This window comes from Dermatophagoides farinae, chromosome 7, assembly GCF_024713945.1.
Source record: "Dermatophagoides farinae isolate YC_2012a chromosome 7, ASM2471394v1, whole genome shotgun sequence".
NCBI classification, from domain to species: domain Eukaryota; kingdom Metazoa; phylum Arthropoda; class Arachnida; order Sarcoptiformes; family Pyroglyphidae; genus Dermatophagoides; species Dermatophagoides farinae.
The window spans coordinates 4,888,859-4,904,206 of record NC_134683.1 but is presented as its reverse complement, the minus strand read 5'-3'; the positions used below and the strand labels follow the sequence as shown (position 1 = coordinate 4,904,206).

Sequence of the window (15,348 nt, the reverse complement as noted above, 5' to 3'; positions counted from 1 at the left end):
CGGTGTGAATGGTTGTTGGTGTTTCATACAACGATAACCATCTTTTTGCAGTCTGTGTAACCATCATCATCAGGTATAAAAAGACCAATCCTTTTCAAGTGGATCACACACATACATATCAAGCTGATTAACGAAAAGCTCAAATTCAAATTCGGGCCGATTCAATTGATCGATAATGAATATCGTATACAATGTGATCATGTCGAGCAATTTGAATCCCGAATTTTGATTTGATTCAGAACAACCACCAATTTGTGATCGATCGAGGGTGACAATAAAATCCATATAGATGAGATTGAATTTTTTTTCTTGCAAATCAATACAATCTGATTCGAAAATATTCTATATCGATTTTCATCGTCAATGATTCATCGTTTAACAAAAGTAATTGCAAGTCTAGTTAATGGTGAGTTTGACAATGAATTTGTTGAATCGATTGCCAAATTCATGATTGACTGGACGCCAGTTTCTATCAATCATCATATATTCATGATTCATGACAATGACCATAATCAGATTCGAATTGTATACTAAAGTGAGGATCTGTGTTGCAGAACTGAATTTTGAAAACAGAAGCCAGTTTAGTATACAATTGGAATTTCGATGCACAAAACATCGCTCATTCAGCTGCCATGCCAGGCTGAGATTCGAACAATATTTTTCTCTTTCTTTAATCTTTTTTTTACAGGCAAATGGCTCTGTACAATTTACTTGTCCACATATGTAATCAATTTTTCTGGTTGTAAATAAAATAAAATTGTTTTCAATAAATTTGAAATGTGTATTTGTTCCTGTATGAATGAAAAAAGGGAAATTAAAATTTCAAAATTCATTCGAAAACAATCTTATTACCGAAATGGTTGTATCACGATTTCGTAGATGAATAATTCCAGTGCGCAGCGTTTCTTCTGTCAATATTATGCAATACTTTACTGCTAATCGATCACACCTACAAATCGAACAAGATCAGAGTCATGTAACTATAGATTAAAACTTACTGGTCAATGGTGATTGGATTATCCGGCGTGAATGGAAATATCGATATATCTGGATATTCCTCCAACAATCCGATAAGATGTTCGGCTACCTCCAACAGTTTCCGGTGGCCAATCGCTTTACAGCCGTCCGAATCAATGTTTATGGCCAACTTGAACGGCACCAATTGTGGGTTGAGTTTCATAACAATTTTTTCCTCGTCATTTCGTGTAAAACAGTCATCAAGAAATGCCAATAAACAATTATGAAGATTACTATTACAGGAAATAATATCCACATCTTGTACAGAATTTTGTTCACCACAATTCAATCGTATCGTGTCCAATGTGATGGATTCATCAAAAATCGGCCGTTTTGGTTGATAACCGATCTGAAAAAGATTTTCGTTTCCATTCAAATTGGTCTGAAATCCCGATTTCATCGGTGATTTAGATAGCTATAGAAACCAACAAGATAAATTTACTTCAAACCAATCGATAAACAAACCTTTCGATACCAGTGAAAACGTGTTCGCGTGAGCATCTGTTGTAGCTTGAGTGTCTCGGATTTTGGACAAAACAAAACCAGTGAAACATGTTGATTGATATGTGGTTCGTGTCTAGCAACAGCAAAACAATAACAAAATGTTGATCAATGATCAAATAGTCAGTGATATGTGCAGGGATTACTCACAAGAATTTAAATTTTGAATCTTCATGATCATTCTGGAATCTGCACGGATACTGATAAATGATACCAAACGACGACTTTTGACTGATCCATTGGCTCAAATTTTTGTCATAGAAATCCAACGCACCTGAATGATAATATAATCGATTGATGAGAAATGTTATCTAGAAATGCTTTGCAAACTTTTGATCAATATGTCATCTGCATTCGAATCGGTTATCGGCAAACTGGCAATGAATATTTTTGTTGGCAAAATTTTCGATGCAAATTTTTTCCTGAAAAAATACAACAACACTGATTGAAAGCTCTCTCTCTTTCCATTGTTCAGAAGTTACCATTCTTTGACGATATTATTAATCACTTGATGTTTGCAATATGCAGGCCATGAGTTGAGAAAATTGGCAAACAAAGACATTTCTTCTGAACAAGACTCTTTTTCAAACAAACAAGACACTTCTCAACAATCCAATTTCAAATTCGTTCGATCGAACCTGAAACACAGGTGATCAAGGGCCAACTAGGGCCATCTATGAGTGGAAAAATCAATCCATCCATTTTTTAAATAAAATTCATTTTTCAACAACAACAACCGAATACATTTCAAACAAATGTAGATTTATTCGCATTGTTGCTATCATCAGCATCATTCGAGGGTTTATCATCATCTTTCAAATGTTGAGCAGATGAGAGAAAGAAGCGACCAGAGTCGTCATCATCATTGCTTATTGGTTTCCTTGGTTTGATAAATTGTCGTCCACCATCGAGTCCTTCAACATACAGTTCTTGAAGTGAATCACCGACTACTGCTGAATCGAAAGAAATTCGACCAGTCGATTTCTGTGCTTCATTCACGCGTCTTTGTGTTTTAAGTTCGGTCGTACTTTCTCTCGGTGAGCCAAGATAGGAATCATTCGAACGGCTATTACGTCGTCCACGAGTACCATGTCGGCCACATTGATAATATGCTGCCGAATCCAATAGGCCAAAATCGACTGACAAAAAATTCTGATTTATAGTTGCTCTCGCTATCGGTGATTGTGGTGTCACTGTTACATCGGCTGCATCGCCATCATTCATGTGATAACCTTGATCATTATCGCTACTCGATATGACTCCTAGTCTTGGATAACTGGAAACAACACCATCTTTGTTTCTAACGTGGTGGTCATCGTCGTCGTCATCGTCTACCATTTTTTGTTCCTGTTGTTGGTTTCGGAGCAAATTGATGATATTGTGTGTAAGAACTTGATCGCGTTCAGTGTCGATCATAATTTTGAAATGTTTTTGTGAAACATACAGAAATATGGCCAATGTGCCGGTCAGTTCGGATAATAATAGACTCGTGACGAGAAATAGGAATGAATAACCGTAACGATAGTCGAATAGTGCATCTTGGAATTGTGAAATTGGCCGTAGTTTATAGCCAACTTCATTTTTGAATGTCGATATATAGACCACAATGCCAGTCAATATTAATAGACCTAACACAACAGAAATAACAGAAGCAGGACAATCCATGATCATGTTCATTCATTGAGAGTGAATCATTTATCATCCACTTACCGGACAATATGAATGGTATACCCGATACGAATATATAGATACGACGTGAACGACACAACTGACTCATTAGATAAATTGTCTGTCCAGCTATCATTAGACCGGTACTGACTAGAAAATAAATGGCCGCTTGCTTTACAGCGTCTGAAACAGGAACATGATGTAAAGGTAAGAATAGAAATAGAAAATCAATCATATCATATATTTACATGGAATGGCCATTGTCGAATCGTTCTGATCTGGTATATACTCTTCTTGGCTCAAGTAATCAATTTTCTTGCATTCAAGTTCTGTATCCGGTGCTATGAGTGTTTACGAAATGAATGAAATGAAATAATCGTCATCAACATATTTTTCTTGCAAAACTCACGTTCATTGTAGCACAATGTCCATAGGCCAGATGATGTAGATTTTTTGAAAAATTCCATTTCAGCTGGCATTGAGAATTTCTCATAATTCGTATTGGGCATCGATTCGATCGTATGTAGCCAATCGTTGGTTATGATTGCAACCGATTGTGTGAGCAGTGATATCATGGCAACCATTGGCATCAATAAACGTAATGCCCGTATTGATTTTACTGACATCATCTTGAATATCGGTGTCGATTCCTGTTCTAGTTCCAGTTGTTCAATCATGTGATAACCACTAGACTGTGACAAAAACAAAATGTTCGTTGGGGCGGGGGTGATTGGCAGAGTCCATCTGATTGTCCGAATTGGCTCGTGATGCTAGATTTATGTGTTCCACATCATAACACACATATCATACATACCTGTATATATTATATAATGACGGTAGCATCCTACAAATAAACAATAACCATATTTTCAAATATATCCTACGGTCCTGGTAAGCTTCACAAAATTCATAAAAGCAGTGGTAAATGTTGAACAATCCTATATATAGTATAGGCTGACATAGAAACATACTAGATGCAAATAGAACAGTTGGATTTTTTTTTTTTAATATGATCATCATTTAATATATGCCTTCACCATGATCGAATAATAATAATAACAAAAACAATAACAATAACAACAAAAATAACAATAAATAAATAAACACCAATAACAGAAACAGAAACAAAATTATACACACACAATAACAGAACATCATCCAACAAGAGAAAAATAGACTCAACATGATCAATCTGACAAGACATTGACAATTTGACAGGTAGTTTGATCAATCATCTTCAGGATCGCCGGATGGCCAACTTTCAATCGAGGCAAGACTTGTATTTTCCTCATTGTTCCGTTTCGGTTGCTGATCATCATCTTCATTGAGATCGTCATCTTCATTGTAATCATTGTAGGTATTGGCTGCATCTGAATTGAACAATTCAGGATATGTGCCAAACAATGCCGGACTTAATGGACCGGATTCTTCATCAAGAAAGTCACTCAATTTCCGATATTTTGTTGAAACATTTCTAGATGGCGATGCAATCGTCGTTGTTGCAACCGTGGTGGTCAGTAAATCACCACCAAGATGATGTAGGCCACCACCACCACCACCACTACCACTAGCATGATCGATCACAATTTCCGATTTTTGATGAATCGAATTTTCATTGCATTTAATTCGATTCGTTTGATTTTTATCATCATCATTGCTTGCCCGATAATAGTCGTCAATCTTGATCATAACGGGTGGACTTTGCATGATTGATGATTGTTCATGATGATGATGATGATGATGATCAGTCAAATCAATGATTCGAGACGACTGAAAATCATCATTATCATTTGATAATTGCAATGATCGTGATGGTTCATCTATGGCATTAGATGATTTATTCAACGAACAGTAATGGTAATTAAAATTGTCCGTCATTGATCTCGAACTGGGCCAATAACGATCGCAATTTCCTACCCCATTCTCATCATCATGATCGAATTTGGCCATTTTGACTAGCAAAGCTTTTTGTTCACCACAATTATGATTACTATTCGTTTGTATTCGATATCGATCTGCTGCTGTTTTAGCCACTCTGAGGCTATGTGATTTTTTCAAAATTCCATTCAATTTCGTCAGTTTATCCGCTTGATTGTTGGCATGGAAAATTGAAATAATTGCCACCACTGTTTAGGATGGTCGCCGATTTTGGTGGTTCATCATTCAACGATATTGATGAATTATGATGATGATGATGAAATGGTTTCTTTTTTTTCCTCAACGAACGATTCTTTGAATTTGGGTTTTGTTTGTTTTGTTCAGTGTTTATTACATATGGCGGTGTTAACGGTGTTACTGGGCCAGCGAATGTGAACGTAAAATTCGATGGCAAGGACGCCATTTTCAGCAGTGGACGTCGTACTTTGAGATTTTTCTCCCGTTGTCGTCGTTCGATTGCTTCAGCCAACGCACGACGTTCGGCTTCAATTTCACGAGCAATTTCCTGGTCAATTTCAAAATCTTCATCTTCATCCATTTGATGGTGTGATTCTTCCAGATGTTTCATCAGTACAGCAACCACAACATTGACCAATACGAATTGCGCCATCAATACGAATACGACAAAATAAAGTGGTGCAATTACCGGCGAAATGCAGCAATTTCGTAAACAATCACTGGATGAATCACATTTATCACGTAACGTATCCTGTCATAATGAAAACAATCAATTTCGACAAACAATCACCATTCATCTGTACAGATACCTTCATGATGCCATTCCAGTTATCGCCGGTGGCCACACGAAACAATGTCAAGAATGCCATACCGAAATTCTGGAAATGAGCATGTTCCCCAAGACCTTGACATGGATGTTCTTCATCACATTCTAATGTAATGAAAACAGTGGAATTAAAAAACGAAAAATTAAAAACACTCAGTCACCAGCACTCACCTAAACGGCCAAATAATTCGGTACCAAGTGCAGCAAATATGAAAAATAATAGAAAAAACAAGAGGCCTAGATTGCCCACTTGCGGCAATGCCTGCATCACCGTATCCAATAATTGTCGTATTCCTTTGGCCATTTTCAATAGTTTGAGCACACGAGCAATTCTAGCCACACGCATAACACGTATGATGGTCGGATTGATCGGTATGAGGGTGGATTCCATTTCTTCCAATATGATGCCCATTATCGACAATGAGACAATGATGACATCCAATTGATTCCATTTATCCTTTAGATATCGTCGTAAACCTAATGCAACCGCTTTCATTGTTGCTTCAACAATGAACACAGTGGTGAAAATGAAATTGAATAGTTTCAATGCATATACCAGCTCCTAACAAATATTTAGCCACGACAAGTAAATGTGAATAGGAGAGAATGAAATGGAATTGAAATGGGCATGTCAATCAAAACAAAACAAAACATACCATAGGCATCATATAATGTTCCAGAGACATCGTGATAACATTCAATCCGATCACCAATGCTATTACCAGATCAAAATATTTGCCCGTCACAATGCGATGAATGTTTAGACGGAATCGTCCATAGCCAATAAAATACGGTGGTTCACGCATTTCTATTCATCAATAGATAAATAAGATAAGATATAAGATATATACAACATTAGAATCGATCCAGTGTGTTTTGCTCATTATGAATCAAATGAATAAATGAGGGGCAAGTGTTATTAAATTGATGATCATGAACCACCACCACCATCACCCATGGGTACCGTTTGTCGACTGTGATTCGATCTGATCCGATTCGAGTCAATCAATTATAATTAATGAGAATAATGAGAATATAATGGCTCAAGACTCAAGACGATACACACACACGATACTGTATCCACTGTACTAGTTTTCTTACTTTTACGTCGTTTTTCCATTTTTTGGGCACGTTTCATCGCTCGAAATGCCTTTTCCTCTTGTTCTTGTTCCTGGCGGCATCGGTGAAAATTCTCGACAACAACACCGACAAACATGTTGAGAACAAAAAAGGCAACCAATAACAGGAACGAAATGAAATACAATAGACGCCATTCGTTATAATTCTCGATTGGTTGTTGATCCACGCCGACTGCATCTAGTCCGGTGTACATGATGTTTACCCATCCGTCTTTCGATGATAATACAAACAATGACATTAGTGCCTATTAGTTCCATTTTACAACAATTAAAAAACACGAATCCATTTGTGTAGTAACAATAAGATGACAAAAACAGACGATGAACCAATGTTGAAATGAAAAAAAAAGAAAATAAATAAACAAATCTTAAATGGACTGGAAGGCAAATTAAAATTACCTGACCTAGGTTGTCGAAATTATACTTTCTATTGATCCATGTGTTACGCGGATCGGAAAGACATTCAGTCTTGTTACGAACGTGTTTCGCTTTAGGCCCGTCTGTTCGTATTCATACAATTATTGTCATCGGGTTGTTGTTATTATTATTGAGAGAATGGAGAAAATGAAGAAAATGGAGAAAATGGAGAAAATGGAGAAAATGGAGAAAACCAACATACATGAAATGAGAAAAACAGGATGACAATGAAATCACTTACCACAATAATAAAAGCTTCCTTTGAATAGCTGAATGATGAAAATTTAGTTTGGAAATGAAAAAGAAAAAGAAAAAGAAATTGTTTTTGTCAGTTTCAGATAAGATGGGATGGGAAGGGATTGTTGTCGACCAGTGATAACATATGTACCTGAACGCCAAGTATGCCGAATATGATGAAAAATGTACAACAAATGAGCACTATGTTTCCGATAGGACGCAGTGATGATAACAATGTTTGGACAACCAATTTCAATCCCGGCGCACGATTAATGACACTATTCATGTAATGGAAAGAAAATCAATCAAATAATGAAAATGATGATCAGATTAAAAATACCGTAATGGCCGTAATGATCGTAGTAAACGAAATACGCGAAGTATACCAAATATACGTGGACTACGTTGAGCAAAAAACGAAAGAAATATATCAAACAATGATATACCGACCAATGAACCGTCCATTATATTCCAGCCATTATGGAAATAGGCATTCTGGCCATAGAATAAGCCTTTCGCAATCACTTTTATCAACATTTCAATGCCGAATACGAGTGTAAAGACGAAATTGGCAATGGTAAGGAATTCGCGTTCCTTACTATGCGGAGGAATTTTGGGCCGTTCCATTGCCAACGTTATGCAATTCATGGAAATGAATATGAGAACAATGTAATCAAAATAAGGATGATCAGCAAGCCAAACACAATAACGACGGAAACGATTTGTTGGCGAAAATATGAACAGTGAATATTCTTCCCGTACTGTCATCCACGAAGTCCATTTGAAATAGATGCAGAATTTTTGTATTTTTTCATTCAATTCAGATGCTTTTGTTGTTGTCGTTGCTTGGGCTGTTTCGGTTTCTATTGCTGTTGCTGCTGCTGTGATAGATGATGACGGCTGATTCACAACAAAACTATCAGATTTTTTGCCCAACGTAAGCATTTCATAAAAGCAGGCACCACCACCACCACCACCACCATATAGTTCATTTGAATTTGAATTACGAATCGAAATGACACTGGACGAATAGAATACTCCTTTCAATGAATTTCTTGGGCTAAGCACACGAACTTCATGTATTAAACTATTTTTACGATGATCACCATCGGTTGACATATTTGATGATATCGATATGGATGGATGATGATGACTATCCGATCTCATCGATTGCTGTTGTTTTGATGACTTCTCATCATTATCACCGGGATCACCATAATCACCATAATAATAATCATCATGTGCAACCGATTTTGAACGTAACAACAAATCGGCAGCCAAACTTTTTCGTCGTAATACGATATTCTTTTTGGCATAAATTGGACAGAAAGAATCTTCTCCCACAATACTAGTAGATGAAGCTATATTTTTCTGATCGTTCGTCATGGATCCCTGTGATGAACGTTGACGAAATTGAAAGAAACTTTTCCGACGTTGTTTAGCCGTTACGGGACGTTTTGTCACCGGTTTCACTATCATTGTCGATTGTTCAGAATCCAGGCCAAGATTTTTGATTTGATTACAACTAAGCTCTTTACGTAATGGAAAGCCATGTTGATGAACAGAACTGCTGTAGACGGTGGTCGAAAGTTGTCGAATTGTTTTCGGCCGTTTCATTGATTCCTCATTGTTTCCATCATGACTTTTGCTGCGAATAATCTGCAGATTACCAAATCCCAATACATTTTTGACAGATCCAGACCTCATACGACCATCACATGAAACTGATGACGAAATATCGACCGATGGTGGTGGTGGTGGTGGCTGGAATCCAATCGAATGACTTGGTGAAAGCATCGACTGGGTTGGCAGTACCGATGTTGTGGGCGAATGGGATTCACCATCTTTATAGCTAACGATAAGCTATGTTTGATGTAAACAATTCATTTCATGTTCAGTTATGTATTGCGAAAAATAGTTCTTACCATTGATTGATGATGTTGTTGTTGTTGTTGATCATCGATTAATAGAGATGATGGTGATGATGATGAGGATGATGACGATGATGGATCGACCACCATCATATCAATCGGTGTGGTTGGTGATTTAATCATCGTTGGAATTGATGATGGAAATGGTGGGAAAAATCCATCACTAATACTTGTCGGTGGTGATCCTTGTGGTGTAGCTGCTGTACGTGTAATCAATGGTGGTGGAATCAGTCCAGTCGGTGTTGGCATTGCTGCTGCTGTATCATGATCATGACTAATTCGTACAACATTCTTATTTCCAACATTTGTCGATGATGATGTGGCTATCGTACCGATCGATATTTCGGGCAAAATTTTTTCATCATTAGTATTGATTAAATCATTATTTGCAGCAGTGACCGATGTGGATGGATTTCGATTCATGCCAATGGAAGAACCTTGATTTGAAAGACTTTTTTTCGCATGATAAACCAATAGATCATCAATACGATTTGGTGGGTTCTCAAGTGTTTGGATTTCTAGCCACAATGATAATAATAATAATCATCATCAAGTAAACAGTGTTTACTAAACACTTACCTCTCTCCAGGTCATCATTGTGGCTATAGAAATAAATTAAACGTTCCTGTTTGATTTGTTCGACTTTATCGTTTGAACTTGATATCGATCGTTTCAATTCGTCCTAAAGATTAGTGGGTCAGATGAGAAAAGCAATCAAAAGTAAACATTACATTAAACATTACCTCCTGACTGAAACCTTCAACGAGAATGGCGACCAGAAGATTGAATAGGACATAATTCCCGAATGTCATTAAAGCGACAAAATAAAGGGCAGCATATGGTGATGCACGTTCCATACCGTTGAATAGTACGACATTCCAATCTTCTTGGGTCAGTATCTATTTTTGTACAAAGAATCGATTATAAATAACAACAACAACAACAACAACACAATTTGGTCTCAAGTTTGTGTTTGAAAAGCAACCTGGACCTTGAGAGATGATTTGAAAATTGGCCATTTTCTCTATAAAAGTTTTGATTCTCAATAAGAACCAGAAAATTAAATTGAATTTCCCGAGTAATTCTTAAGTAATTCAATAAGCCCATGTAAAGAATGCAAATGGACCATTCATCTGGATCTAGTTTCATCATCATCTAATTTCCATCATCAATGAAGATCGTTATAGAATAATAACAACAAACATTAAAAACAACAACAACAAAACAACAAAACAAAAATCAAAACACACACACAACATAGAAAGTAATGTTTATTCATTTAAACATGTGCAACGCCCACAATGTTTCGGGATCATGATCACCATCACGAATAAAAGAAAAAGAAAAAAAGGAAAAAACAAACAAACAAATCGAGATTGCTGCTTATGTCTCGATTATTATTATTATTATCATTATCTAAACAACAACAACTACAAAGCATCTGATGTGATTGCATATTGTTTCAGTTTCATTGTTGTTCTATGTAATTTCTTTTTCATCATCATCGTCGTCGTGTTTGTTGAATTATGGCCATTATATAAATAGGGGGTATCATCAGTCCACAATACAGCAAGCAACAAATTCTGAATTCAAAAACAAATCCCTTTCCTTTTCTTTTTGTTTGTTTGTAAACGGAGATAATTGGCGGTAGCAAGTAAAGAGAGAGAGAGAGAGAGAGAGAGAGAGAGAGAGAGAGAGAGAGAGAGAGAGAAACAAATACGTGGAAAACAATAGACCAGATGATTATGATGATGAGGATTGTGAATGTAAAAGCAAGGATCAAATTATCGATTTTTTTATTCTGGCTGTTCAGTTTTGTTTATTGACCACAAACTTGTCTCTTGTTTGTTTGTCATCAAGTTATTCTTGTGTAAAATTATGCATGACCGATCGATTTTGATTTGCCATCATCAATTCGTTCGAATGTGGATTGATGTACGAGGCAAATCTTTTCAATTATTATTCACACAACCAATAGACCAACAGACCAACTGACGACGACGACGATGATCATCATGGCATTTATAATTGAATGAAAAGGGAAACAAACTAAAAAACTGAATTAAAACTAAAACTGTCAGCAATTGCACTGGATCAGTATGCAATTGATGATGGGCCCAAGAGAGAATCGATGAACGACAATGATCAAGTATGAAGAAAATAATCATTATTAATGTCATTTATTTCACTTGAATCTTTTCAATTTTCAAATCAATTCATCCAATATCATCATTTCGCAAGTAAATGAGATTCATTAACGACAGTTTATTCTATATAAATAGAAATAGAAATATATAAGTGTGTGTGTGTGTGTGTGGGAGAAAGAATCAAATAAAAATTCTTCTTTCGCTCCAATATTTACCATTCATTTCATTCGATTCAATGCAACATTTTTTAGTGGCTCTTGTGATTCGATTCGAAAAAATCAGAAATCGGGTAAGAAATCACCAACAAAAAGATGCTTAGCTAAGCATATTGTTAGTGAATGTGATTCGAGCAGATTTCCTTCATTGATATTTTTCTTTGTTATTTATAAGGGTTTCATTTTGTTTCGGTCGCATGGAAAAAAAACCGGAGAATTGTCGAGCGATGAATGAATGCAACGTATTCATTCGATTCATTTGAATCCCTTACATCCATCCAGATATTATATGATTCCAATTCAAGCCCTTGAGGGAGAAATAGGCAGCATTTTTTTGCATCATACAATGTTGTATTGAAAAATTTTTTATCGGATTCAGGTCTTAATTGTCTGCATGTAAAATTCCGTTTTCCAAACACTTTTGGCACTCTTATCACACTATCATTGCACAAACAAAATAAGAATCCAGTTACTGAAGCTATTTGCGAACTAAATAGCAAAACGTGGAGAGAAAAAAAGTAAAATTCATTGGGAAAATCACCAGCAGCAGCAGCAGGGTATCTGAGAATAGTGCACACCAATCACAAAAAAGCAGAAGAAGGAAAAAATGTTAAATAATAATAAGGCTAATAGACACACACACACACACAGTTTATTTCTAATCGTTTTCACCTTTTGGTCGATTCAGTGAGAGAAAAAAAATTGAAAATTCATCGACAAATACAAAAGAATATCGATCATACAGAAAGATTAGACCCAACAATACCGAGAACATCTGAAAAGACACAAACCTCAGGCTTGTTTATGTTTATTTTGTTGCACAGTGGTAATAGACTGAAATTTAACTGCACGATCAACGAGCAGAACAAAGAATTTTTGTTAAAGAATAATTTTTCATTCATTCACATAAACTCATTATTTCTCGGCAATCATTCATAAATTTTCACAGCTAACTATAAAGAAATGTCAACACAATCACAATGAATGGATGGATAATTCATGCACATAACAAATGATTGTTTCATGTCGACACACACAAAGCAAGTCGCAGGATTTATTTAAAAAAAAAGTTTGACTCTAATTGTTAATTATAAAAAATGAATCAGCAAACAATCCCCTCTTTGATATTTGTAGTTTTATTCAAATCAAGAGGAAAATAAAACCCCTCCACACACACACACTGACGCATTGCTTCACCGGTTTGTTTTTCGATTGAACATGAAAAATTGATAAATATTATGACCAACCAACTAGCCATTCATGTAGGAAAATTTCCACGTCAACTTTAGACATTAACTGTGTGTTTATGTGACTGACTCGGTTGAATATGCTAACGAAAAAAATTGCCAATCGCTAAACGGGAATGATTTTTATAAATTCACCCGAAAAAAGGGCTTAAAATGATTAATGTACAGCAATGATATATTGGCTGTAAAGTCACCTACCTGAAATACGGTGACCAATGCCCATAGCAGTGAATCGAAATTTTTCCTATCACATTCTAATGTTTGATCGATTGGATTACGGTCACAGAATTTACAACCAAACAGATTCATGCCAAGTATGCTGCAATGGGAATTGAATTTTTATTTTTGTTTTTATTTATTTATTAAACTAAACTATACACTCAAGTGAACAAACCTGAATATAAAGATGAATAACATGAGCAAGGCAAAAAATACGGCCACATTATCGATCGTACGTAACATGATGACCAATTGTCGCCGTAATGCAGGCATAAAACGTACAAGTTTCAGAATTCTCAGCAAACGAAACGTACGCAATACGGATAGGCCAGAACCATGTTCTTCAAGCAATTCGAGCAGTGAAAGGATGACAATACAACCATCAAATACATTGAAACCGCTTTTGATGTATTCGTAGAAACCGTCGGCCAATAATTTGAGCACCATTTCGATACAGAATACGATGGTGAATATAATGTTGCTTATTTCAACCGCATGCGACAATGATTCCGGTTGATTGTGGTATTCGATACCCATTGAAAACGTATTCAGCAGAATGGCAAGAAAAATTGCTTGTTGGAAATAATTATGTTTCACAATGTTCTGCAATATTCGACGAATACGTTTCCATGTTTGACATAAGGGTCGTGTACAGGCCTTTGGACAGCAACGACGACATGAACCCACAGATATCATTGATGATGCACGACGTGCATAACGATTACGATTCGTACTCAATACACTTGAACAGCTGGATCGATCCATTTCTTTCTTGTTCCGATTACGATGGTGATAATGATGCTGATGCTGATGTGAATGATGATGATGATGTGAATGTTGATAGTGTTGACATTTACAAGGCGATCGACGACAAGCATCATGAAATTCAGAAGTGGCATGTGATGACGATAACTGTGATGCCATATGATGATAACGATGATGATTTGTTTGGTTTCGGTGACCATTACCGTGATGATAAAGATTCGGTACCGAACCACGACGATGATCACGTTTGATCATGGCTGTACTGTCGTTATCATCGCCATCATCACGATGAATGATCATCATCATATCGACATCGTTGTCATTGAGAATGGCTGATGATGAGGATTTTGTTGTTGGACTCGTAGTCGATTGTTTACTAGTACTACTACTAGTGGAACGTTTACGCATTTTGCCGCCATTTTTCGATCGATTTGTATTCTTAATTTTTGACTTTATTGTTTTCGTCGTTTCTGGCGGTGGTGTGATGACAACCAAATCATTGGCAGCTGCATTTGATGATTCAACAAGATTGTTATCATTGATTATTGATTGACAATCAACCACAACAATATCACTATTGCCAATCATCAATGGATTCACATTGGTATTAGGCACATTACTCATTTGTATTTGGCTACCATTCGTATTCGATGTTGATGTTGTCGAGGATTTTTTACGACCACCACTGCTGACAATAACGACACCATGATCACTACTTTCATGGTCAACATCAATTTGTTTATTCACTGAATGCTGCTGCTGCTGCTGTTGTTGTTGTTGTTGGGGCTGTGGTTGTGGTTGTCGAATGGATAGTTGTGGTGATAAATTTTTCGTAATAATGGCACCACTATTGCAATGGCAACAAACTGTCTGGTTGATATTCATGTGATAATGATGTGAATGTGGATGTTGATTGGATTTGAAACGGTGTTTTTTACGACCATAACGTTTTAGATACCAACGTGATGTGTTGCGCCATATTTTTCTGGCCAAGTATGATAAATATTGTATGATTGCACCATAACAATTAAGCTGTTCATTTAGGCTAAAACTGGCCAACGAATTTAGTGACTGACATCTGTCCGATGATGATGGTGATAAATAAATTATTGAATCGAATGAA

At 36.3% G+C, this 15,348-nt stretch overlaps 4 protein-coding genes across 4 annotated transcripts in view; all 4 read right to left on the bottom strand.

Moving 5' to 3' along the window:
• Window positions 1–647: 647 nt before the first annotated feature.
• On the bottom strand, window positions 648–2,200 carry PolG2 (DNA polymerase subunit gamma-2, mitochondrial). The gene is made up of 7 exons (XM_047059703.2): window positions 2,001–2,200; window positions 1,849–1,940; window positions 1,669–1,792; window positions 1,483–1,594; window positions 999–1,432; window positions 853–949; window positions 648–791 (listed from the first exon to the last, which is right to left on the bottom strand). Exons 1-7 carry the CDS (start codon window positions 2,078–2,080, stop codon window positions 708–710), a joined length of 1,023 nt encoding a protein of 340 aa, XP_046915659.2. The 5' UTR covers window positions 2,081–2,200; the 3' UTR covers window positions 648–707.
• Window positions 2,201–2,252: 52 nt separating this feature from the next.
• Window positions 2,253–4,036, bottom strand: stg1 (stargazin-like protein). Its single transcript, XM_047059697.2, has 4 exons — window positions 3,596–4,036; window positions 3,435–3,527; window positions 3,229–3,369; window positions 2,253–3,146 (listed from the first exon to the last, which is right to left on the bottom strand). The coding sequence occupies exons 1-4, from the start codon at window positions 3,861–3,863 to the stop codon at window positions 2,266–2,268; spliced, it is 1,383 nt and encodes a 460-aa protein (XP_046915653.2). The 5' UTR covers window positions 3,864–4,036; the 3' UTR covers window positions 2,253–2,265.
• Window positions 4,037–4,180: 144 nt separating this feature from the next.
• On the bottom strand, window positions 4,181–5,136 carry LOC142597633 (uncharacterized). Its single transcript, XM_075732431.1, has one exon. The coding sequence runs from the start codon at window positions 5,134–5,136 to the stop codon at window positions 4,414–4,416; it is 723 nt and encodes a 240-aa protein (XP_075588546.1). The 3' UTR covers window positions 4,181–4,413.
• The window catches only part of Ca-alpha1T (Ca[2+]-channel protein alpha[[1]] subunit T), a 28,239-nt gene continuing 17,071 nt past the window's right edge, over window positions 4,181–15,348 (bottom strand). Inside the window, exons 11-24 of the mRNA XM_075732430.1 lie at window positions 13,636–15,303; window positions 13,440–13,560; window positions 10,376–10,531; window positions 10,212–10,314; window positions 9,627–10,150; window positions 8,042–9,564; window positions 7,853–7,979; window positions 7,706–7,733; window positions 7,447–7,547; window positions 7,010–7,292; window positions 6,565–6,716; window positions 6,080–6,470; window positions 5,892–6,013; window positions 4,181–5,833 (exon numbers count right to left, since the gene is read on the bottom strand). Coding sequence (XP_075588545.1) covers window positions 5,267–5,833; window positions 5,892–6,013; window positions 6,080–6,470; window positions 6,565–6,716; window positions 7,010–7,292; window positions 7,447–7,547; window positions 7,706–7,733; window positions 7,853–7,979; window positions 8,042–9,564; window positions 9,627–10,150; window positions 10,212–10,314; window positions 10,376–10,531; window positions 13,440–13,560; window positions 13,636–15,303 — 5,866 coding nt within the window. The 3' untranslated portion in view covers window positions 4,181–5,266. The remainder of the gene's footprint in view (window positions 5,834–5,891; window positions 6,014–6,079; window positions 6,471–6,564; window positions 6,717–7,009; window positions 7,293–7,446; window positions 7,548–7,705; window positions 7,734–7,852; window positions 7,980–8,041; window positions 9,565–9,626; window positions 10,151–10,211; window positions 10,315–10,375; window positions 10,532–13,439; window positions 13,561–13,635; window positions 15,304–15,348) is intronic.

Coding starts and splice junctions, on each gene's coding strand:
- PolG2 (XM_047059703.2), bottom strand. CDS start 2,080: ATGTCTTTGTTTGCCAATTTTCTCAACTCATGGCCTGCATATTGCAAA. Junction 1,595..1,668: donor GATTCAAAATTTAAATTCTT/GTGAGTAATCCC, acceptor TGCTGTTGCTAG/ACACGAACCACATATCAATC. Junction 1,433..1,482: donor GTTTTCACTGGTATCGAAAG/GTTTGTTTATCG, acceptor TGGTTTCTATAG/CTATCTAAATCACCGATGAA.
- stg1 (XM_047059697.2), bottom strand. CDS start 3,863: ATGATTGAACAACTGGAACTAGAACAGGAATCGACACCGATATTCAAG. Junction 3,528..3,595: donor GACATTGTGCTACAATGAAC/GTGAGTTTTGCA, acceptor AAACACTCATAG/CACCGGATACAGAACTTGAA. Junction 3,147..3,228: donor TATACCATTCATATTGTCCG/GTAAGTGGATGA, acceptor CTGTTGTGTTAG/GTCTATTAATATTGACTGGC.
- LOC142597633 (XM_075732431.1), bottom strand. CDS start 5,136: ATGGCCAAATTCGATCATGATGATGAGAATGGGGTAGGAAATTGCGAT.